Source organism: Lissotriton vulgaris, chromosome 12 (assembly GCF_964263255.1).
Source record: "Lissotriton vulgaris chromosome 12, aLisVul1.2, whole genome shotgun sequence".
Taxonomy (NCBI): Eukaryota; Metazoa; Chordata; class Amphibia; order Caudata; family Salamandridae; genus Lissotriton; species Lissotriton vulgaris.
Genome location: NC_141700.1, coordinates 249,965,142 through 249,990,611, shown reverse-complemented (window position 1 = coordinate 249,990,611; position 25,470 = coordinate 249,965,142). Strand labels below are relative to the sequence as shown.

At 46.2% G+C, this 25,470-nt stretch overlaps 1 protein-coding gene across 1 annotated transcript in view; it reads right to left on the bottom strand.

Moving 5' to 3' along the window:
* The window catches only part of E2F4 (E2F transcription factor 4), a 362,041-nt gene that overhangs the window by 52,288 nt on the left and 284,283 nt on the right, over positions 1–25,470 (bottom strand). Inside the window, exon 7 of the mRNA XM_086947763.1 lies at positions 203–409. Coding sequence (XP_086803889.1) covers positions 203–409 — 207 coding nt within the window. The remainder of the gene's footprint in view (positions 1–202; positions 410–25,470) is intronic.

The window sequence follows — 25,470 nt, the reverse complement described above, 5'->3', positions numbered from 1 at the left end:
GGTAACCAAAACAGATAAACAATAGACACCAAATGCTATGGTATTGAAATAAATAGAACATCCACTAGAAAGTTAATTGGATAAACCTATACCTTGATACACAGTTTAGAAAGCGGTGCGGATCTTTAAGGGAAAAACGTCCTCTTACCATGTCAACTGACTAAAAGGAAGCCCCCACCCCTCTCCCAACATCTGAACTCACGTTCTGAGGGCTCGGATTTAATTGGCACAAAAGAGGTAGAGGAGTTAGGCAGGGTTGTACAGCTGTCCAGGGAGGCAGATGATTGGAGAGGCTGAGTATCCAAAGATGTTCCTGGGCTCTTCGTGGATAAGGGACTTGGAGAGTCAAAGCTGAGTGTACTGTTTGTGCTGTTACTGCTCTGGGACTCTGCAGCTGCACCTCTCGGACCTGGAAGACGGATGACAGTAAATTACAGCTCAAAATTGTGACAAAAAAATACAGAAACAAGAACATGTTATTCAACTGTAACTGTAGTTCCTAGCAACCTTCATGCTTCAATAGTTACTGTCCGCAGATAAAGGACAAACATTTAGCATACTTGCTTTACATAACATTTCTTTGCATTCTAGTCCTAAGTAGAACTGTGCAATACTGACTTTGCAAGTTCCATGCAGTTATTTATATAACTTGGATCTTGAGAATTTTGAGGACAATGAGATGGATAACATTGTTTTGTAGACAAAAGTTATAAAGGAACTTGTTAATTGTCTCAAAGTTAGTGTTATTACAAAGATCCAATCACAAAAATGCAGCTCAGTAAATAGAACAAGAATAGGATATAGTTTGATGTCCAGTGTCAATATTTAAAAAACACAATTGGGGTAGCTAAAAAGGACATGGGTCATAATCAGGATGAGTGGGAGATCGGAAATTAGTGTGAATGTAGCGCAGAATATAATCCCCAGATAAAAAGGATTTATACTGATTTTTACAGATCAATGCAGATAGAAAAACATTTATTTTCTTGCCTGTATTTATTTTTAAATGGGGATAAAGACGGAAATTGGGTGCTTTTTCAGTGATTCTAAATACGCTTTGCCATGACTGAGGCCAATTACTGTGTGGATTAATAGGTAAGGGGGTTGAAAAATAAAGGACTTTTAGTAAAGAGGCTTAAATAGCAGCAGATATGCACAAAGCTGATACTGAAATGCGCATATTCTCATACAAGTGCATTTATTTATCTTGTGGGGGTGTTCATATCACTGAAACCTGGTGGGCATTCAAGCATAACTGCATTTTCATTGGTTATATATAAATATACCAGTTTCAGCTTTATTTTTCTCACAAAACCCATAATAAATATGGATAAATAGAGATAAAATTGACAAAAAGTAAATATGGATAAATACAAACGAAAATGTCAAAAAAAGAAATACAATAAAACCGGGAGCCCTATTTATAATTCAAGATGTGCCTGAATGATAATGGTAATCGTGGGTATGGACACGGTAACATGTTTGTGTTTAGTTCAATAAAGTACATTGACTGACTTACGTGCGTGCATTAACTTGCAAGGTACCAAAAGACAGCAAGATTATGAACCTGAGGGAACCATATGTTGGTAGAAGCTGTGAAGTTTCAGTTGATGCATATGTATGTCATCAGTAATTATCCACATACTTACAGGTAGATTCAATAACAAAAATCAAGTCTTTACAAGGGAAGCAGGCCCAGGTAATTTTCCTACAATTATAATTTAAAAAAAATATAGACTGGCGGTCAAGATGGTCTTAACCAATCTTTTCAGTTATGACAAAAAATGAATCAAAGTTGGAAGGGCAATAGGTAAGCCCATTATAAAACCAAAGAAAAAAAAACAAGGTGCGACCCGGTTGACCCTAAAAACTATTACCTTTAGTTAGTCAGATGGTGAAGCAAACAAGTGTTTATGCTGAAGCATTATTACTATAGTAGAAAGACTGGATAGCTCATATTGAGTTTATCCCGATTGAACTAGGAGGATTTTAGGAAGGTCACTTGATCGCAGATTACTGTGTTAGGCTTTGGACAATTGTCCAAAAAGACACTAAAATACAGAGCAATTGATTTTACTGTTTTGTGGATTTTCCAGCTGCTTTTGATTTAGTTAACCGGATTATCTTGTGTGAAAAATTTGAATGTGTTAAAATGCCCCTAGGGTTGCAATGAGTTGAAAAAAACTAAACAGGAATAACTGGGCAAGATTGGAGCTGGATGTGGCTTACTCTCGAGTAAAATCTCTTCAGAGAATGGTTTACATCAGGGATGTGTATTAGTTCCTCACTCTTTCACACCTTGTCTTTCCGATTTACCCTCTTCTTTTTTTTTTTAAAGGTTTATTCATGTTCTTCAAGAATGGGGGCACCACCATGTCCACGGTCTACTTTATGACAATAACTTAGTTTTAATGGATATGACACAATTTGGCATTCAAAAGAAATTAAATGCATTTGAAAAATATAGTGAGGCTAATATTTTGGTGATTAACATGGTAAACGATAACATTTTGGTTTTCAACAAGAAAAGTAAACCTTTTTGGGGCTAATGGAAAATGAAAGCGGAGGAAGTTACATCTTATATATACACCAATGAATTAGGGTTAAGGAAATTTATTAATACAATCCTCAAACCCAATATCGACAGCATATAAAGCTATATTGCCATCACACATGCTATATGGTAAGATAATCCAAGTAGGGATGGGAAGTCTGATTGGGATAAAGTGGAAGGGAAATGAATAGAAGGAAAATGCTACTTACCAGTATGCATCTGTTCTTGGCATGTAGAGCTGCAGAATCCTACACTTAGCAATAGATCGCCACCTGGTGTTGGGCTCGGATGATTGCAGGTTGTTGTCTTCTTGGAAGAAGTCTTTGTAGTCACGAGATAGGTGACTCCTCCCTTGGACAATACTGCGCATGGTTATCGATTCCATCCTCAGATTGTTTTCCGCCATGATGGGAAATGTTGGAGTGAGTAGAAGCAAAGAGAAAGGATGTCCATGCGTGTGCATCTAATTAAGATGATTACTGGAACGGATACAAGTCCCGGGGAGGAGGGAGGGCCTGTAGGATTCTGCAGCCCTACATGCCAAGAACAGATGCATAATGGTAAGTAGCATTTTCCGTTCGAGGCATATGAGCTGCAGATCCTACACTTAGCAACGATTGTGCAGCAGTGTCTCCCCTAGCGGTGGTCGCTTGTATCCGTTGCAGCATACTGAAATAGTGTTTTAAGGACAGCTTGGCCCACTGCAGCTTGCGGCTTGGCTTGCACATCAACACAATAGTGTTTAGTGAAGGTGTAGACCATGTTGCTGCCTTGCATATGTCCTCTAGTGGTATGTTTCCTAAGAAAGCCATAGAGGCTCCTAGTTTGCGAGTGGAGTGTGCTCTAGGAGGAACTGTTAGTGTACGTTTAGCTTTTTGATAGCCTATTTGAATACACTTTACAATCTATCTGGCAATTCCTCCTTTAGAGATGGGATTGCCTTTGTGTGGGGGAGAGAAAGATACAAATAGTTGTTTTGTCTTTCTGAAGGATTTAGTCCTGTCTGTGTAATATAGTAGAGCTCTTCTAACATCTAAGGTGTGTAAAGCCTTTTCTGCAACAGAGTCCGGTTTTTGAAAAAACACTGGTAACTCTACTGATTGGTTTAGGTGAAAAGGAGTAATCACTTTTGGCAGGAATTTAGGATTGGGTCTAAGAACCACTTTGTTAGGATGTATTTGAAAAAATGGTTCTTCTATTGGGAATGCTTGTATTTCACTGACTCTTCTGAGAGAGGTGATGGCAACAAGGAAGGCAGTTTTCCATGTTAGAAATTGTAGTTCACACTTATGTAAAGGCTCAAAAGGGGGGCCCATGAGTCTTGTAAGGACCACATTTAAGTTCCATACTAGTGCAGGTGGTAACCTAGGTGGGATTATTCGTTTTAATCCTTCCATAAATGCTTTTATTGCAGGTACTCTAAAGAGAGATAGATGTTGTCTATTCTGTAAATAGTCTGCAATTGCTGCTAGATGCAGGCGTATGGAAGAATAAGCCAAATTGGACCTTTGTAGGTGTAGATGGTAGCAAATGATATTTTGGATGGAAACATCCAGTGGATCAATGTGATTGTTGTTACAGTATATTGCAAATCTTTTCCACTTAGCAGCATAACATGCTCTGGTAGTGGGTCTTCTAGCTTCTTTAATGATATTCATACAGTCTGGTGGTAAGTTTAAGTAACCAAACTCTAGGACTTCAGGAGCCAGAACGCCAAATTCAGTTGGCTTGGTTCTGGGTGCCTTATTTCTCCATGGTTCTGTGTTAGCAGGGATTGCGTGGGCCGTAATTTCTGATGTGGAACCAGTGAGAGATCCAGTAGCGTGGTGAACCACGGCTGGCGTGCCCATGTGGGGGCCACTAGTATTAGTTTGAGAGACTGTTGTCTGAGCTTGCGTACTACTAGTGGAATGAGTGGGAGAGGCGGAAAAGCGTACGCAAATCTGCCTGACCAGTTCGTCCATATTGCATTCCCTTCCGGCCGTGGGTGTGGGAACCTGGCGGCGAAGGTTGGGCATTTTGCATTTTCGTGGGTGGCAAACAGGTCTATCTGTGGCTGCCCTCACATTTGGAAGAATGGTTGTAGAACTTGTGGGTGTATCTCCCATTTGTGAATCTGTTGTAATTGACGACTCAACAAGTCTGCTATCTGATTGTGAATTCCTGGAAGGTGTTCTACTGTCAGATGTATGTTTTGAGGGATGGCCCATCTCCAAATGTTCTGTGCAAGCAGGGACAGTTACAGAGAGTGTGTCCCCCCCCCTATTTTTGTATATAATACATGGCTGTCATATTGTCTGTCCGGACTAGGACAGCTTTGTTTTGCATTTGTACTTGAAAAGTTTTGAGTGCTAGGAAAATTGCTAGCAACTCTAAATGGTTGATGTAGAACGGTTTCTATTGATTGTTCCACTGACCTTGTGTGGTATAATGCAAGAGATGGGCTCCCCATCCTGTGAGGGATGCATCTGTCGTAAGCACTATCTGTGGAACAGGGTCTAGGAACGGGCGTCCCTTTGTTAAGTTTTTGGTGTTCCACCATTGCAGAGAGCGATATGTACGGCTGTCTACCAACATCAGGTCTGCGAGCTGACCTTGAGCCTGATTCCATTGTTGTGCTAGACATTCTTGTAGTGGGCGCATTTGCAGTCTTGCGTGAGGAACTATAAAGATGCAAGACGCCATCATGCCTATTAGTTTCATAATCACTCTGGCTTGGAGAGAGTGCTGGCATTGAAAAAAGGAGACCAATATCTGAATACTTTGAATCCTGGCTTGACTGGGATACGCTAGAGCTGTAGATGTGTCTATGGTAGCTCCTAGATATTGATGAACGTGCGAAGGCTCTAGGTGCGACTTGGTGTAGTTTATCGAAAATCCTAAGTCGTGCAATGTTTGAATTGTTTGTTTTGTGTGTTGTACACACTGGTTGAACGACCTTGCTTTTATGAGCCAGTCGTTGAGGTAGGGGAAGACATGTATTTGTTGTCTTCTGAGATGTGCTGCTACTACTGCTAAGCACTTTGTAAACACTCGTGATGCTGTTGTGACTCCGAATGGAAGGACTTTGAACTGATAGTGTTGTCCTTGTATGACAAACCTTAGATACTTCCTGTGCGCAGGATGTATAGGAATGTGAAAGTAGGAGTCCTTTAGGTCTAGTGTGGACAGAAAATCTCCCTGCTGTAGTAAAGGGAGTACTTGTTGGAAAGTGATCATGTGAAAATGATCCGATTGTATGTAGTGGTTGAGGGGCCTGAGGTCGAGAATTGATCTTAATGTCCCGTCCTTTTTGGGAATTAGGAAGTACAGGGAGTAAACTCCTGTTCCTCTAAAGGAACTACTTGAATAGCATATTTTTGTAGAAGTGCTAGAACTTCCTGTTGAAGCAGAGTTATATGGTCTGTGGACATTGGACGCTGCCTGGGTGGTATGTTTGGGGGGGTTGCTGTGAGTTCTAGGCAGTAACCATGTTGAATAATTTGTCTTACCCACCTGTCTGTTGTGATGGAGTTCCAGACCGGTAGGAACTGTGAAAGTCTGCCCCCTACAGGAGTGGAATGCTGTAGGGGAGGCAGAGGGAAGTCACTGTTTGTGAGTGGAAGAGGAGCGGTTGTTGTAATTACCTCTGCCTCTTCCCTTGTTGTTGTTGCCTCTGTATCCTCCTCTAAAGTATCCTTTATTAGAGGAGGTGCGCGTGTTTGTTTTAAAAGATGATGTGGTCTCTGTGCCTGTATGCTTTGCGCCTACTCTATAGAAGGAGCGGCGAAAATAATTTTTATTTTGGGTGGATTGTAACGCACCCATAGACTTAGCTGTGTCTGTGTCCTTTTTCATTTTCTCTAGTGTGTTGTCTACCTCCGGCCCAAACAACTGGTCTTGATTAAAGGGCTGGTTCAGAATGGTAGTCTGTACCTCTGGTTTAAAACCTGAAATGCGTAACCATGCATGACGTCTGAGAATCACACTAGTATTGACCGCTCTGGATGCTGTGTCAGCTACATCTAGTGCACATTTAATTGAGGCATTAGATATTAGTTTGCCTTCTTGTAAGAGCTCTGCTGCCTTATCTTTGAATTGATCTGGGAGATGTTCCATTAACTTTTCTAGTTGGTCGTAGTGAGCCCTGTAGTAGCGTGAAAGTAAGGCTTGTGTGTTTGCTATGTGCCATATGTTTGCTGCTTGTGCAGCAATCCTTTTTCCCGACGCATCAATAATTTTTGATTGCTTGTTAGGCGGGGGCGTGTCGCCAGATGTTTTGGAGTTTGCTCTTTTACGTGCATTTGACACTACCAAAGAGTCTAGTGGCAGATGTCCCTTAATATAGACCGGATCAGCTGGTGCTGGTCCATACTTCTTTTCTACTCTGGGATTTAGCACTCTACATCTTACTGGATCTTTAAAAATATCCGGTGCATGTTTAATCGCCCCTTTGATCATAGGTAATATTTGAGTAGACCTTTGTGACTGCTGAAAAGTGTCTAGTAAGAAATCCTCCTCAATGGCATCAGAGTGCATTGACACCCCATGGTAAAGGGCAGCTCTGTTTAATAAATGATTAAACCCAATACTATCTTCTGTAGAGGAAGGTTTTGTTGGGTATTACTGAGGCTCGGGATGTCTGGTGTAAAACCATATGCCTCGTCCTCCTTGGGATATTGTGGGTTGACCTCCTCATCTAAAGGGTATGTTACGTCATTGCCCCCACCTAAATCTTACTCTTCATCAGTGTGGTGTGATGATGCAGGAGATTGAATTTGAGAAGTTATGGGTTCAATCTAAGGATTAGGAGAGGAAGAAGGTGAAGGAGAGGAGGGGGGCATTGGAGAAGTTGCACAGTCCTTCTTTTTGGCAGGAACCACAGGTGGAAGTGGTGTGTCTGCTGGTCTTTTCTTATATGGAATTGCTTCCACATGTCCAGTTTTTGGATTAACATAGACCTTTTTCTGTTTAGGATCTGGTTTAAACAGTTCTTCTTGTTCCATAATCTTCTTTGGCGTCGATTTTTTCGGTGCCAATAGAGGTTGATTAGCGTTCTTTGCCTTGTAAGGAGTGATCGAGTCCTGTGGCAATTTCTTCGGTGCCGAAGGTGTTTTAGGCTTGTCTGTATCATGCCTTGGAGACTTTGGTACCGATTTTGTATATTCCGGCATGAAGGCAGGTTTTGTTGGGCCTGCAGCGCCGGAATCTGGCCTCCCTTCTTTATTTTTGGAACCGGAGGGTTTCGGAGTCGAAGCTTTCGGGTCCGGTACGGTTCTTGGCTTTGGCACCGATGTGTCTTTTGGTTCAGGTGCCGAAGGGTCTTTCAGCCTGATTCATCAAGCTGAAATCGGCTCGCAAAGGGCCAGATTCTCAGAATCTGGCCCTTTGCGAGTGCGATTTTTGCATTTGGGATTCATCATCCCAAATGCAAATATCGCTATTTAGAAATTCGCAAATTTGCGAGGAATAGCATTTAAGGAATCTCTATTAGAGATTCCTTAAATGCTATTCTTGAAACATTTTCAAATTGCGAAATCGCAAAATTCGGCCGCTATTTACCGCGCGTTCAAACCTCGTGGTAAATAGCGAAAACTTAGAATAATGCTTTTAAAAGCATTTTTCTAAGTTGCGTGTTACACACACACGTCCTTAGGACATGTGTGTGCGCAACACCTGTTGAAAAGTGCATTTAAGGGGTGCTACAGGGTGTCCTTTGGACACCCCTGGCACCCTTCAAATCGCAATCTTATTTGCGATTAGCAAATTGCTAATCGCAAATAAGGAATACTCCCCATTCATTCCTATGGGCCTTTGGGCCCATAGGAATGAATGGGGAGTTATTCCTTATTTGCGATTAGCAATTTGCTAATCGCAAATAAGGAATCTGTAGGAATCGCATTTAATTTTGCGATTCCTACATGAATCCCGTTTTGCGAGTCTGTAATAGCGATTTCTTATGAATCGCTACTTCAGACTCGCAAAACGGGTCTTTCATGAATCTGGCCGTATATCTTTGGGCACCGAAGGGCGTTTTGGCTTCGGTTTTGAAGAATCCTTCGGTGTCGAAGGATGTTTCGGTGCCAAGGAGGTGGAATTGGCACGTGATGTTTTTTCAGCGCTGAGGCACCGGAAGGCGTAGTCTTTTTCCTCGGAGCCGAGCCCGAAGGCCAGGCGTCGGAGGGTAAATTTCGATCTCGACTGCACCCCATGGGCGGAGTGCCGACTGCTGCCTTTGTCTTGGGTAGTGTATGTTGTGCGGGGGCAGTGGTACTCACAGGTTGTCGAGAAGGAATTGAATCGTCCGAGTCCTCTGCCCCCGATATGATCTGGAGATCAGGCGAGTCTTCTTTGGCGACGAGTGAAGCCTCGTCTTCGGAGATAGCTTTGATTGGATCTTCGTCCTCGGAGACGTCTTCTTCGACGATCTACTCCTCAAAGATGGCCTCCGGTGCTGGCGCTGATCTTCTCATTTCGTGTCGACGGGCCCTCCGATCCCGAATAGTTTTCTTCGATCGGAAGGAGGCACAGGCTGCGCAGGTCGACTCGTCGTGTTCTGGCGAGAGACAGAGGTTGCAAACCTCGTGATGGTCGCTATGAGGGAATTTTGCTCGGCATACCGGGCATCTCTTAAATGGAGTTCTGTCCATGTGGCGTAGACCGTACGGCGCTGATAGGCCCAACGGCCCGCGTCGACGCCCGGAATGTAGCTGGTGATGTCGAAAAGTCTATTCGATGTCGAAAAATTTTAACTAAAGTTTCTCGCTTCGAGAGATGCAGAAAAAGTCTTTTCTAGCCGGAGCGGAAAACTTTCATCCAAACCCAGTGGCGGAAAAAAACAATCTGAGGATGGAGTCGATGACCATGCGCAGTATTGTCCAAGGGAGGAGTCACCTATCTTGTGACTACAAAGACTTCTTCCAAGAAGACAACAACCTGCAATCATCCGAGCCCAACACCAGGTGGCGATCTATTGCCAAGTGTAGGATCTGCAGCTCATATGCCTAGAACACTATGTTTTGCTTGCCGAAATGTACAATGATTTAAGCAGTTAAGGTGGAATTGTATTGCATTAGAACAGAGCCTTTGTTTTTGGTCTACACAGTTTACTGGCCCTGAGATAAAAATGTCAAGCTATCGCAGAAATAACAATTAGCAGAGAATTAGGATTGGCAAGGTCATTTGAAACTCAAATTATATTGATCTCTACATATGTTGATTTTAATCATTTTATGACAGAAAACCCTATAATGCTCGATTTAATGAACGGAGTTTGTCAGGATCTAGATTTAGGGACTCTTACTACACCCAAAAGAGTCCACCCTCCATTTGTGTGACTCATAGAAAAATTTAACTGTGTATGTATAAAATCCAACAAACATAAATGCTATAGTAAAATTTAGAATAGATTTACACCCCTTGCATGCTAGACAGGACCGCTTCATTGACCTGAAGTCAGTGGACCGCGCTACCTGCTCTGTGGGGGCGCTTACCACAGGCATGCAATAACAGACCCCGGCCTGAATAGGCACCAGCGCCCAGAGAACCGACTCACTAATCTTGGCCGGCCACAGCAGACCGCCCATACAGAGACTGGTGTGGAGAACGGCGGCACCTAGAATCAAAGGCATGGCAATGCCTGCGGCTGTGCCTGTGGGCTCCTGAGTGCTCCTAGCTCCTGCTTGAGAGAGGTGAAAACTGTGGCCCAACTCCATCTTAGGCCCTGGCAAACTCTGGCCTCGCCCCGATTTACCCACAATGATCGGCCCTGCCTAGGGGAGGACAAAGGTGTGTGCACAGCGGCAGAGGGGGACTCAGTAGCAGCCCCCGAGACTTGCACTTGGCTGCCAAACCCTGGAGAGCTTGCTTAAATCCCTGAGCGGGACACTGGGGAGCTCTAACCGCGAGAGCACATTATGTGTGCCTCCCGCATTACAGCTGGCTGTGAGTGGGAGAACCTGCATGCTGTGCTATTGAGAAACTAAAGGGGCAGGATGTGGCCCCCTACAAAGACATTGCTACGGGCTCCGAAATAGCCCTGGCTTCCGCCTCCCCTATCGCCCTCCGTGATCATTAGGGCTGGGGGTGAGGCAGCGAGAGAGGAGTCGCCACCTCCTGGGTTGATCAGAAAATCCAGTCACAGCCTCCACATGGAACCAATGTTCCACTTGGGGCCGCACCAGGAACCAGGGCTGATGACGAAACAGTGAGGGACCCTGTGCTGCCTCCCACACCACGAGCTCCACTGGACTCTGTGATTCACCCACCAAAGAAGGGAGCAGGGTGCTGTCCTCCGAAGGATTTGCCAGGGTAACATTCATATCCCCTGCATGCGAGAAGCCCCTGTGTGACACCTGCCGTAGCATAGAGACCTCAAAACATTCAGGGCACAGATCAAGGGCAACTGACTGTCCAGTGTGCACAGGACTGATAAGATATCAGAAACTGGAGTGCGGCGCAGCGCTACAGACTTTTACTTGGCTAATCTACTCAACTAGCCCGCTGTTTATCACCCCCTTGTAGATGCCACCTGCGATAATGAAATGCCTGATGGATATGGGGAAGCAAAGAGTCAAACAAATCCTATGGCGACCACACCCGGAGAGGCTGTGGGAATCGGACATTATAGCACTCCCCCATGCAATTACAGTTTGACAAAATATTAGCGCCCATTGCAGACACCAAGTTCGCACTCCAACAAGATGCAAGTGCTGTCTCTGTGGGACTGGGCCTGCTGAGACCTGAATACAATAAGCTGGCTGACAGAGGACAGGAGGTAAAGGTGGGGACTGAAGAACTACGCCCTGCCCAACTGGAACTCACCCGGCAGGGTATTGCATTATCCGACAAGGTGCGTACGTTGGAATATCACGCTGAAGATGAGGAGGGCGGTAACAGGAGGAACAACGTTTGCATAATGGGCCTCTCAGAGGGCACATAGGGGGGTACGGAAGAAACCGACCAAGACCTAGGCTGAACAAAATAAGAGCGGCAGCACTTCAGGCAGTCGAAATCACAATACAGACCGGATCGGAGTTCGAGATCGGCCCCACACCAGAGAAGCAATCAGCAGCAGACTCAGAGTCAGAAGGATCAGTCCTAGATGGGGGAGGGGTCACAGTGGTGACCCCACAATCTGTTGATGAACTGGATTGACAGAGATACCAAACAAACCTTGTTAAACTAACCCTAATCCTCTACCAAGAGGTCATATGACAGCTGGGGGATACCAGAGAGCTCCATGGATACGACCCACAACATGCAACATGGTGCTGGACTTCGCCGTCGCCCCACATAAGAGAGGGGAGGTAACTGCCTAAATCTAGGCCTCTTGAACAGTTAAGGTTAAGACCAGTTACAGCCTCAACAATGGCATTCGCTTACCCCTGGTAAACAAGCAGTTTGTGGGTCGGAGCAGAAGCCTGAACATTAGTCTGCAATCGCCTGAACCCTACCACTTGACCCCTTGTAGGAGTCTGATGGAGCTTTGCTCATGACTATGATTATTGGTTACATCAAGTTTGGGCAGACACGCATTGCTGTTCTGCCCTGGGGATGGGGAGTTTGTTGTTGGGACACTTATTTTTGTATGTCGGGGTGGTGGGAGGTTTGCATGGGTGGTTGGGCTGTGGGAATGTCTGGACACAGTTAACAGCAATGCACAATAAATAGCTAATAGGATTCTGGGACTCATTTGTATGACTTTGAATGCCTGGGGGATGGGATCTGCAGTTAAGTGACACAACATTCACAGGTACCTTCGACGCAGATGGGTTCACGTTACAATATTACAGAAGACCACCTTCCTGGAATAGAAGTGGAACGCCTACACCACAGGTGATGTGGCCAAATATATGCCACTTCTTACTCTGCTTACGCACAGAAGGCACTAATTGGGGGTCAGGGCTGGGACCTATTTTGAACATCCACAATTGATGATTGATAAGGAGGGGTGATATGTTTTAGGGAAAGAGATGACCCTGGGGAGCAATTACGTGACTAACCAAGAACAGCTGGCAATCCTCTAGTCACTGTCAGCTCCTCTGAGGCAACTAGTGGGTGGGGACTTACTCACTGGAGGGTACTTCAACTTTGTCTCCGCTGTCCTCCTTGATCCCTCCACATCTCCCTTACCTGGAGCACCGGCTGAAAAAATAGCAGCAGGATTCTGTGAATGGCTATACCAATGGGAATTAACAGATGTATGGAGCACTCAACATGGTCTACAACAAGACTATTCATCCTTCTCCAACATACATGCCCTCCACACCTAGGCTGGACAGGTTCTTGTGTTCTGAGAGGTTGAGCCAATATGCAACTGTAACTGAATATTTGGGACTCAGCCTCTAAGACCGCAGTCCACTCCTTCTGAGGTTTTGCACAATAGATGACAGGCTGGTGATTCCCTAGTGGCAGCTTTGGAGGATGACTGCTGCAAAGAGTCACTTCATACCGCCATCACAGAGTACTTTGCTAATAATTAAGACTCCGCATCATCTGCCTCGATAGAATGGGTACCTTTCAGATAGGAATCCGAGGTCACTGCATGGGCCAATCAGTAGGGATTTGTGATCTCAATAGGGAATTACACACATCAGATGGCAACCTTCTTACACTGGACAATAACTTAAGGTCAGACTAAGCTAATCACCTACAGCTTCTGGAAGCCAGAGATCGCTACAATACTACCTTAGAGCGACTAAGATGCCATGTCTATAAAAACGACATAGCTAGAGCACAAGACGAGATGGGTAAATTAGGAAGACTACTGGCATGGCCCATTTGCCCGGAGCTCTGTGGCACACTAATCACAAGTTTAACAACTGCTGCAGGCGCTCACATTTATTCCCCAGGGATCATTAATGATGAATTTCTAACTCATTACGAAGCACTCTAATGTCGCCTAGAGGCGCTGCCAGAGAGCTTGCGAGACAGGTTCCTGGACCGCCTACCCCTCCCAACCCTACCTCAAAGTACACACAAGTCTATCGTGAGGACCAGTCACAGTCCAATAAACACTATTAAGGAGATGGCCACTGGCAAGACTCCAGGTTCCTGACAGACTCCCGGCAGAGTTTTACTCTGCTTTCATAGCTACCCTAGCTCCAAAACTAGAAACACTCTACGCGGAATCCATGAAGGCAGGCCACCTACCAGACTCCACAAGGAGTACAATTGTGATCCCCCTTCCCAAAACCAAAGTCTCTGGGCCACCCATCACAGCATTCCACCGACTTTCCATACTGAACATGGACTTCAACATCCTTAGTAAGGTGCTGGCAGGTAGATTGCTTCCCCATAGGGAGCAGTACTGACCTCAGCCTCAGAAGACCGTTCTCTACCACCCAGAAGTACAGGCCTGGCCAGAAGCACTGCTCATGTCGTTTGATCTTGTGAAAGCCTTCGATACAGCGGGATTTCATGCCGAACATCATGCAGAACATGGGAATGGAAGGGGGGGGCTGGAGTAGATGGGTTACCCTACTTTTAGTCAAGATAGACTCCACGATCTCCACCAAGTGCGACATATTCCAAGGTACCAGACAGGGCTGCCAGTTATAACCCTTACTCTTTGCCAAGGCCATAGAGCCTTTGACAGACAAATTTCGAGTAGAGGAAGCAGCATACTAATAGACTGCTATGAACATATCTTGCTCTAAGCATCAGACCTTCTTCTATACTTGGCCGACAGCCGAGGAGCATGTTCTAGATGTCTTGTTCAGAAACATGAGCCATCCAGCCTGATGTAATTGCTGCTCTTCCTTCAAACTATTCTATTGTAAGAAGGGACAGAGCCGATGGGTCAGGGGGTGGACTTGTAATAGTTTTAATAGACATATATAAATCACAAGATTTATCCATTCCATCCTGTAAGGCTATATGATTTGCACTTGAACTTTCTTTTAAGTTCACTCTGTCCAGCACTCTGATCTACCGCCCGCCTGGTAATGCAAGTAGTTAGGCCAAATCACTGCCTGACATCTTAGCTCCCTTAATCCTTAGATCAGTCAATTTTGTAGAGTTGGTTAACCTGAATGTCCATTTCGATGACCCGTTATGTCGTACGGGCCAGACTCTTATGGAAGATTTACAGGCATTGAACCAGAGTTTGACGAACTTCTTTCCTACTCATCAAGCAGGTCACCTGCTAGAGCCAGCCTTTTCCAATAATAAATATCTCCACTCCCTTATCCGGTACCTCCTGTGTGGTCGGATCATCTGGCGGTCCCTTTTAATGTAGCTTTTCCTCCTATTAGAATGCAGGAGGAGCGGAATAAACTTCCGATCAATGTATGGGCTTGGTCAAAGCTTGACATAGGTACTTTGAACAGCCAGTTGAGGAAGTCGATTCCTAACTCACTGGAAGATGTCAAGAAAGACGAGCCCAGAGTTGATGACTGGCTACGTAGCTTGTTAGACCATTTTCTGCCTTTAAAACTCGATGCTCTACTAGTCTCCATTTCCTAGCCCTATGGTACACTGAGGAAGTACAGGGAATGAAAACGAGCTGCAAGTGGTTGGATATGGCTTGGAGGCTAGCAGCCCGATTCATGAAAACCGAATTCTGAGATTTTAAAATTGCGATTTACAGCGAATCGCAATTTAGAAATCGCAGATCGGCATTCATCAAAATTAGCGAGAAAATAAAGCGATTCGCACGCGGCCGCAAAAATCACTATTTCCGTCAACATCCGTGTAGGGATTGCGATATCGCTAATTGCAATATCGCTAATATCGCTAATTGCGAGATCGCTAAATGCGATCTTGCAAAATCGCGAGATCGCAAAAACGGGATGTCGCATTTCGAGCACAGTGATGACATCACAACCAGGAAGCAGCCAGTTCCCACCCCCATTCAGAAGAGTGAGGCTGATCTCGAGGCTGCATCTCACTGAGCTCCTTCCAGGACACCTCCAAACTTGAAAATCCCTTACTTTTGTTACTGCAGCAATGGCAGAGGATGCTGCACCAGGGCCCAGCGACACCGGGCGCAAGCGGAAGCTCAAATTCTCTGAGCAGGAGTTGGAGCACCTGATTGATGGAGTGGTTGATAGCCACCCAAAACTTTTTGGAAAGGACCCCAGGAGGGTGCCTGAGGCGGAGAAACTCCGAATCTGGCTTGGGATAGCCGCAAAAGTCAACTCTGTGGGCGTGGCACACAGGTCGCTGGAGGAGCTGAAAAAGAGGTGATACGACCTCCGAGGTCGTGCCAAGGAGAGGGTGGCAGAGAGGCTGGGCGAGACCCTGGCTACTGGAGGCGGATATCCTACAGTCCCTCCCAACACCCCCTTGGAGGACCACGTGGAGGACACTCTTGAGCCAGAGACATGCATAGGGGTCATCAATCTGGACTCATCCTGCCCCACCCAAGACAGCCAAGGTAAGTGGCATGCGACTGCGACCCTGTCCCCTAACAATGGCCATGACCCTATAGCCTCCCATAATCATCCCAAGTCATGTAAACCATGCACATTAGGTCATGCCCTAAAGCATTGTGGGACATGTAGTCTGCCCACAATGTACAAGAACCCCAATGCAGTCAGACATGTCCCAAAGTACGCTATGCCACAGCCAGTCAGGGAATGTCATCCAGCATGCATGTAGCAACTGCACGTGTGACAGATACATGCAATTAATGTACGTCCACTTCCCCTCACAGGTGGCGCTGACAACAGCAGCGACAGCGACAGGCTGTTTATTGACGAGGCACCTGAGGATGCAGAGGAGGTGCCAACAGCAACACATCTTGCACCATCAGGCGCTGCAACTATCCCCGCAGCCAGGCCAACACCATCTGCGCCAGCACCATCAGGCGCAGCACCTATCCCCGCAGCCAGGCCAACACCATCTGCGCCAGCACCAACAGGCGCAGCACCTATGACAACCACAACTCCACCACCAGCTGGACCCTCTACATCTGGTGCAGCTACTGCGGTGACAGTGCGCACACCCACTGTGGCCAGCCAGCACAGCAGGCATGGCAGGGCTCGCCAGCAGAACACAGCACGCAGCGGCAGGAGGGGGATGGCTGTGCGCGTGCCAGGCCTGAGCATAGAGCGCCGGATGCTACGCATCCACCAACTGCAGGCACGACGGCAAGGGGCGATCCAACTGCAGCTCCACAACATTGGCCGCAATGTGGCAAATGTGGCCGACAGGATAGAGCGCATGACGACAGCCATGGAGGCCAACACTGCTGCGCTCATTTCGCAGCGCAACACCGCCCGCCGCCGCCACCGGCAGCTACTTACGCAGCTGTCAGCCTACACCCGCTCAAACTATGTAATTGGGAATGCCACCTCCCAGCTCTCACGACGGTCCCTGGCGCAGCAGCAGCAGATGATCCAATGCTGCGAGGATGTGGCACGAGTGTTGGAGCAGGTCACCACTGCCTTACTGGCACTCCATCCTACTGGGCCAGGCAATGTCGGGGGGGACGACACCAGTGAGGGCACCTCCAGTGTGAGCAGCCTGTCTGCCTCACAGGTTGGCGTGTTACGCCGCAGCACCAGGCCCACTGCAGGGTCACGTGCCGTCCCAGAGGAAGAGCCAGAGAGGCGATTGGGTGCTGCCCGCCGGAGGCGCACTTGAGTTTCATGTACATTGGCTGGGACATGCTGATGATACAAGCATGTCCTGTGTTTTGTTTGGAGCAGTATGGCGCAATACTGCTTGCATTTAAAGAATAGAAACATAACATTATTATTGTGCCTTCAACAATAATATTTATTCTAGCATCTTACATCGGCCTCCTGTCATTATTTCCATTGGCAAGCAATTGTGATTTGTTGGGTGAGGGGAGTGGGTGCACTAGAAACTGTTCATTGTGATGTGGTTGCGGCGTCTGTGTCCTTCAGCTGGGTTCTCTCCGCGTGCATGACGCCCATGTGCAGGTGGCCGGTCCTCCCCTTCCGACTCACTGCCAGAGATCTCTAGAGGTATCCGGCGCTTGATAGCAATGTTGTGTAGTATTGCACACACAGCCACAATGCGGCAGCACACATCAGGACTGTAGTACATGGCCCCACCAGTCTTGTGCAGTATGCGGAACCTGCTCTTCAGTAGCCCAAATGTCCTCTCAATGCAATTCCTTGTGCGTATGTGTGCTACATTGTAACGCCATTGCTGTGGTGTAGCAGGGTTGAGGTATGGGGTGAGGAGGTATTCACGGAGGGCGTAGCCACTGTCACCTGAATGAGAGGAGCAGAGGGTGAGTGCCTGTGCAGCACAGCTACTTCATCGCAGTGTAACATTGTGGGAAAAGTGTACTTACCAAGTAGGTGTCCTTCACCAAAGTCTCCCCTGGCCAGTCGTGTGTGGAGGCCGCAGTGCCGGAATATGAAGGAGTCGTGCACTCCCCGGGTACTGTGCCACTATGTCCGAGATGTATGTCTTAGCATTGCAGACCATCTGGATGTTGAGGGAGTGGTAGGACTTGCGATTGCGGTACATGTACTCCGTTGCAGATGGTGGGTAGATGTGGATGTGGGTACAGTCAATGCATCCTATCACATGTGGGAAATGCGCAACATTGTAGAATTGATGCTTGGTCTCATCCAAATCCTGTTGGCTGGTGGGAAATTTGATGTGGTGGTGTAGCTGGGTCAGCATTGCGTCAAGGAAACTCCCTAGGCAGCGGGACATGGTGGGCTGGGATATCCCCCCAGCAGCCGCAACTATCCCCTGGAAGCTCTCGGAGGCCAGGAGGTGCAGGCTACACAATACCTGGACATGTGTGGGCACGGCATTGGTCCGCCTTGTTGGGTGCTGCATCAGGGGGTCAAGGTCCTGAATTAGCTTGATGATCATTGGCCCATTCAGGCGGTACTTTGCGTATATTTGCTCTCTGGTTTGGCCCAGCAGGGTCACCCGCTGGCGGAATATCCTGTCCTGGATTCTGCGTCTCCTCCGTGCTGCTCGCTGTAGCCTTTGCCGCCTGACCACAATGTAGAGTCCTGGCATTCTGAGACTCCTTATGCTGATGCTGCATCTCCTTAAGTGTGTTTGGTCAGGCCTGCACCTGTTACTGATTGGGCAACGGATTTTCAATTTTTTTTTTACAATGGCTTTGATGGTTACCACCTGCTTTGGGTTGTCCTTAAATTGCGCCTCGCAAACTGCGATTTTGTTTTTTTTCGCTATTTGCGATTTTTCATGATTACCGATTGCGATTGTATTGCGAAATCGCTATTTTAATCGCAGAATCCGTGGTTTATCGCAAATTCCGAATCGCAAATGGTCTACTGCCGGCATTCTGCGAATCTTTTAGCGATTTCGCTATTCTGTGTTTGCGATTTCGCAATTTTCGTGGTGAATACCGATTTTGAAAATTGCGCTCGCAATAGCATTTTCGCAGCTATTGCGAGCGCAATTTTGCTTCATGAATCAGGCTGTTAGTTATGATGACATATCCAAACTTAAATACAAAATGGCACTGACGCATCATCATAGTCGCTGTAGATTAGTTTGTGCCTCCTTTATCTCAGATCAGCCCACAATTGTCCCAAATTACTCTTCCGAACAGTCAATGAACTTTCTAACCTAAGCAAGAATGCTCCTGCATCATTATCTCAGGCCCAATGTGAGGATATGGCCCATTTTTGTGAAAAAAGTACACGTCATCCTGCATTCTTTGACGATGACAAGCAGGGTTTGTTCTCAGACGAATAACTGTCCATCTATTTCTGACTCTGAAATCCAGATTTCTGGCAATTCTCTTCCTGTAGGGCAGTTGTTGGGTTCCTGGGACTTGTTGGAGCCGCAGTTGTTTGTGGTTCTGGCACAATCTATAAAATCAGGCTCTTCCAAAGACCCCATTTCACCAACTTGGCTCTGATAACATGTTTCCTCTGATTAGACTTCTTAAATGTTGGCTGCAGGCATGGAAGCATGCCACGGTTCTTACTCTTTTGAGCAAACCCAACCTGGATCCTAGCAACTGGCCTAATTACAGGCCTCTCTCTTTTCTCCCTATTTGATCAAAAATTCTTCAAAAGCATGTCTGCACCCAACTTTCTGATTTTTTGGAGTCTCCGAATTTTCTACATGACTCCAAATCAGGATTTAGAACGGGACACAGAGGAGATTCTGCCCTCCTGGATGTCAGAGAACATCTAAGGGGGCTCCTAGACGAGGGTGAGATAGCAGCACTGATTTTACTTGATCTCACCGCTGCTTTCGATACTGTGTTCCATGGCATGCTTTTGGGGAGACTGTCACACCTGGGATCCAGGAAATAGCACTATCATGGTTTTCTTCTTACCTGAAGGGCTGTACCTTTCAGGTTTCTTCAGGAAGCTCCTCATCCATGAGTCATGCTTTAACCTCTGGGGTTCCTAAGGGGTCGGCATTGAGTCCTGCACGTTTTAATATCTATGGGCACCCCTTAGCCGACATGGTGGAATGCTGTGGTCTCCTATGCTAATGATACCCAAATAATTTTCTCTTTATCATCTGATCAGGAACGCAGCTCCATGTCCTTGACCTCCTCTTTGGATCAGGTAGCCTCATGGATGAGTAACAACTTGCTGAAACTGAATAGGGAAAAATAATTATAGTTGGATAGTTCCACGGACCAGTCCTCTTCTCACTCTAGTACTCTGAGATCATCCAATGTTTTTCCTAGCCACATCTAGCATACCAATTGTTTCTGCATTGTTTGGAAGGCCTCCCTTTCTACGCTAACTGATAGAACCTGAAAAATGTAAAGAAGTTTCAGTACTATCACTATTTTTTTCCAGCTGATCTTCTCCGCCACAAAATATAATCTCAATGGTTTAGGTTACGGCAACACTAAAGATGTCTGAAGTTCGCGATGTTACATAAACCCCATTGTATTTCGCAGAATTTTCCCTAAGAAGTGTTTCTTTCTTTAGAGTTTTATCTTCAGTCGTATCTGTTCTCAGCAACAACAGTTTTGACTTATCAGAGTTTATTTTGTGTCCTGAGGCTTTCCAAAGTTGCTCCAACAGCCTCAATAGTGGGTGTATAGAGGTCGTTGGTTCATCTAAATGAATTAGAACGTCATCTGGAAAATGTGAGATCTTATGTTCGACTTTACCAAATTCAAACCCTTATATAGACAAAATGTGCTATGTTGACAATGCCAGAGTGTCCAGTGCAAGTAGTAAAGGCAACATTCTGCATCCCTGATTCATGCCAATTTTGATACTAAATCTTCATTGAAAACGCCATTATTAATACTCCTGCCTCTCAGTCCTGATATTGGGCCATAATCATTCTGGTTCAATCTTTAACAAGTCCAAATTTCTCCATCACTCGTTTTTATAAAGACCAGCTCACCCTGTTAAACGTATTTCCGCATCTGACACCAATAGCGCTGCAGGTATATTTTTTATTGGATTTTCCCACTAAGTGAACTGTTCACCTAATTTCATCATATTTGTTTGACATAATGAAGCCTGACTGGATTTCATGTAACAGATTTAGTGGGCCTAAATCTTCATACAGAGCTTAATTTCTATATTTAACAATGGTAGTGGCACATCATATAGTTGCCTCCAAGTTTGGATAGGACAACCACATCTACTTTGCTCAAAGATTTGGATGTCTCTCCTATGTCTGAAATGCATTAGAAGGTCTGTGTCATGGTAATGTCAAATGATTTTCTAATGCCTATTAACATTTACCCATGAGCCCATCTGGGCCTGGTGCTTTAAAGGTTTGCATTCCTCATTTGGGAAGGACTCTACAATACTCTCTCTCTGGTCTATTGAACAGCCTTGGCAAAACAAGGACCCTCAAGCATGTTTGTCTGACTTGCCAGCAACTCTTTCCCATCCTCATGGAGTGTTCTATGAAAATACCAGAAGATTGCACTATTTCCTCCCTCTCCAACGACCAGTTCCTCATTCTGTGCTTTGGTTCCATGAATGGCCTCTCTACTCCTCCTCACTAGCAGAGTATTTGCAAATAAAATATTTGGGCTTTAATGCTATATTTTGAAGTGTTCTTTTACAGGAATAAGAGTGCCTTTCCTGACTTCTTCACCAGGAGTGTATTTGGTTGACCCTGTAGCTCTGTAAGCTTTCTCAGGTCTGCTCTTCTTCCAGTTGTCTTATATTGGTCTTCAAATTCTTTGGGTCCTTCCTTTGTGTCTGTTCTTCTGTCTTAATTTTCTTGTAAACAGATGATAGGTTAATAAGTATGTGCATGACCATAGTTTTCATTGTCTCCTTTAATGAACTTTCGGATATCTCAGGTGTGTCGATAGTTACTAGATATCCTGTACAGGCTGTACTACATATCTCCCATTTGTTACGTTCAGAGTAACATACTTCCCTAGCCTGCCTTTGGGGCTTTATCTATCCCTTTAATTTCAATGGTCAGAATGCGTTCCCAGGGAAGTTTACTGAATGCCCCAAAGATGTCTTTAGCAAATGTCTGGTAGGCTTTAACCTAAAAGTAAAAGTACTGTGTAAGCATCTCTTCGTGACATTGAGTGCTGTAGATTCACATACTGTGCATACTCCTGATATCTAGGGTTGGGCCCGGATGTGTGCAAGTTGTTTATATTCAAAGAAGTCTTTCGAATCACGAAGTAGTGTGACTCCTCCTCTTGCTGGTAATGAGGAGCAATACTCTATTGCTGAGGAATAACTCCACTATTAGATTGTTTTACCACACGGCGGGTGAGGATGGAGTGTGAAGTGAAGTATAGAGAAATGTCCATGTAAAAAAGGAAAAAAAAAAAAGATAGTAAAGGTGATTACAAACAGTCACAGGCCGCATGTTAATCTACAGCACTACATGCCACGAACAGATGCTTACATAGTAACATTTTCCTTTTAGCCGTGCTTAATAGTGCATTACCACCTCCTGTAGTGAAGGATATTTTGGACACTGCTGCGAGCCAATGAAGGGGCTCCATTTCCAATAACCCTTTGCCCCAGGAAGATGGGCTGCCTCCTGATCTCCTGTACTGCCAAGGACAGGGACGATTAAGAGCACATTACAACATCCCGCAGCGTGGGAGAGTACACTCTCTGCACACACGTCCTACAGTCGATTACCAGGAGACGTTCAAGGAGTGTAGTGTAGGCGATTCTAGCATTTTGCTATTGGGTTGTGGCGTCTACATTCTCCGCCACTACCCGTTCCAATGGCCCCAGACTGTTCTCTATGTGTGTGAGCTCCAGTAGGTCCTCCCTCCTAGCACCTAACAACATGTTATTGATATCCCCTGTATCACTTTAACGGCCTCCCACTCCACCAATGGAAAGGAGGCTGTGCCAGAATTTTCAGAGAAGTGTCAATCGTGTTGGAGAGCGTCTCTCAGAAGACCAAATCCTCGAGGAGCAGTGGCTACATGTGCCAGGTAAGGATCTGGGCTGGTGCCCGGCCCCATGACAATGACATTTCTAATGGATTGTGATCAGAGTGTTTTACCAAGGAATGTGGCATGTGTAATGTTAGTTTGAAGGTGGGAAGTGCATTGGAACTTATCAAGATGGGAATGGAGTGCATGTGGGGGAGAATAGAAGGAATATTTCCTCACAGCAACGTTACGGCTGCGCCACACATCAGAGAGGTTTCCAGCCCGCCACTCATTGTTGCAGCACCTTAGCTTGTATAACTGGCACAGCACTGGGCAAGGGGCGGGGGGAATGATGTGCTCAGTCCAGAGTAATATCTAGAACTGCATTAAAGTCCCCCAGATCTCCCCCCCCCCCCCCCCCCCCCCACTCACTGGTGTGGTTTCCAGTGCGCCGGCACAGAGGACAGGTGTGACAGAGAAACGTCCTGTTCTGTATTTCGTGCATACATACTCTTAAGTGCAATTGGTGCACCATCTAAGGTTCCCCGTAAGCAGTACATAGCGGCCCTATCCATCAATTCAAGTATCTAGGGCCACAAAGGGGACTCCTGCCCAGAGCCATACCGGCAGCACCCGCCCCTGTGCAAACGCAGAGTATGAGGTGTAAAAAACTGACCACCCTCCATTTCATTAGCAGGTTCTGGGCTTCGAAGCGGTGACGCGAGTTTCTTGTTAAATAAGTGATATGTGCACGATGCTTATGTAATTGGGCCAATATCCTATGCTGTTTGTGCACCGAACCCATGTCCCTCACGTTCCAGGTGATGTTATAACAGCTTGTTGCAGTAGACATTTTGCATAAATAATTCACATTTAAGGGCATTGGTCACATCAATCAGCTAAGTTAGTTGACTTTGTCAAACAATTAAACCTATTTCCCCAATACTCGATCCAGCAATGTTCCTTTGTTCGACCAAACTGTAAAAAAAAAAAAAAAACAATATAATAACCAAAGGAAACCATGTGCCTTCGCTTTTGGAGTGCGTGGCCCAAAACCTATAGCGAAAACCTTGTCTAGGTGGCGAGGTCATGCCAGATTGTACGGTTTGTCCAGACACGGCAGATCGAATCCCGCCTGTCAGCCTGCCAGGGCTTTACGGGATGTCATGACTCTCGAGCGGTCCAGAGCGGCCACGCCTCATTCCTGTCTACGAGTTGTTCGTTGGGGCTGAGGCAGGAAGGGCTGTGGGGATCTTCACCTTCAAGAATAAAGGAAATGCTGTCCAGCCAGTCTCATGCCGGTTCTGGAGTGTCAAAAAAGATAGTCCGATGGTCATGTATCACCTAACGTTTGTCTGGGAACAGAAGGGAATATGTGTGGCCCGCTGTGCGTAAGTGGTGTTTCATTTCTTGAAAGGAGCAACGGTGCTGGACAGACAGGGTGTACTCAAGAAACAGCGAGATCTTTGCGTGCTCCATTCTCACAAGCAGCTTGCAGTTGTGCGTCCTGTCCTTGAGGTTGAGTATCATGGCCATGATAGGTCTCAATGGTGCACCCGGTATAGGTTTCTTCATAAGTACGCGTTGCGCTCTCTTGACCGTGAACAGGTCCAACAGGATAGTCGATGCCATTGATGTCCTGCGCCCATCCTCTAGGTATTGAGTGGTGTGGGGACCCACTACGCCTTCTGGTACACCCGAAATACGGATATTATTTCTGCATGCCCTTTGTTATGCATCATCAGTGCATTCCTGGGCAACTAGAGATGTGTGTTCTGCTTGGCATGGTGACAGGGTAGTGTGTCATTTCATTGGTCTTGACCTTTCAGGCAAATTTGTGTTGGTCATCTTTAAGGCGGCCAATATCCGTGGCGATGACCCCCAAGGCAGTGTTCAAAGGCCACTCAGAAGTCTTGTATTTCCTGGAGAATAATGCCCAATTTGTCCATAGGGTTGCCGCCATGGTGAGAGATATACAGTCTTCTGGCATCAAGGCGAGGAGCACTCAGATAAGGTGGACCGGTAGTGAGAGTAGGAGCCAGGTTTAATGGTCTTGGTCTAGGTGCAGCCCAAAATTCTTGCTACTGCCCTCCAATTCCTGCAAATATGAGGAGGGACAGAGAACCATCTTCTGTCTTTCAGTGGCCAAAGGGCTTCCGGCTCCTGGACTTCAGGAGCACTGTCTTCTAGTTTTTTGCGTTTGTCTGAACCAGCATAAATTACTCTGTAATGCAGTGTTTGGGTGGTCGAAGGTAGGCTAGATGGATAGTCAGATCAAATCTGTATCCTCAGGCCTGCTGCATGTCGGGTTGGCAGTTTGTAATTGTGCCTAAGTGCTGCCAGGTTGTCGGCTCCAGGGATGCCCAGCACAAAGGGGGGGAAGGGGCCCACCACCCAATAGAGTGGATTGCACTGCAGTTCAGAACAGTGTTTACACAGTACATTAGGAGAATGACTCCATGGGCACACCAAGGGTCCAGGCCTCTCTGCATTCCAAAACAGTAGATCACGGGTCAATCAGTCATACTAATGTCATTGCTGGATACAGCCTCTACGTGTGCTCCTGGCTTTTTCACTACATTTGGGTGACTGCGGGCACCATAGGGTCATCCACGTGTAGAAGCTGCTTTAAGGGCCGATGCTGCTTCCAGGATCATTA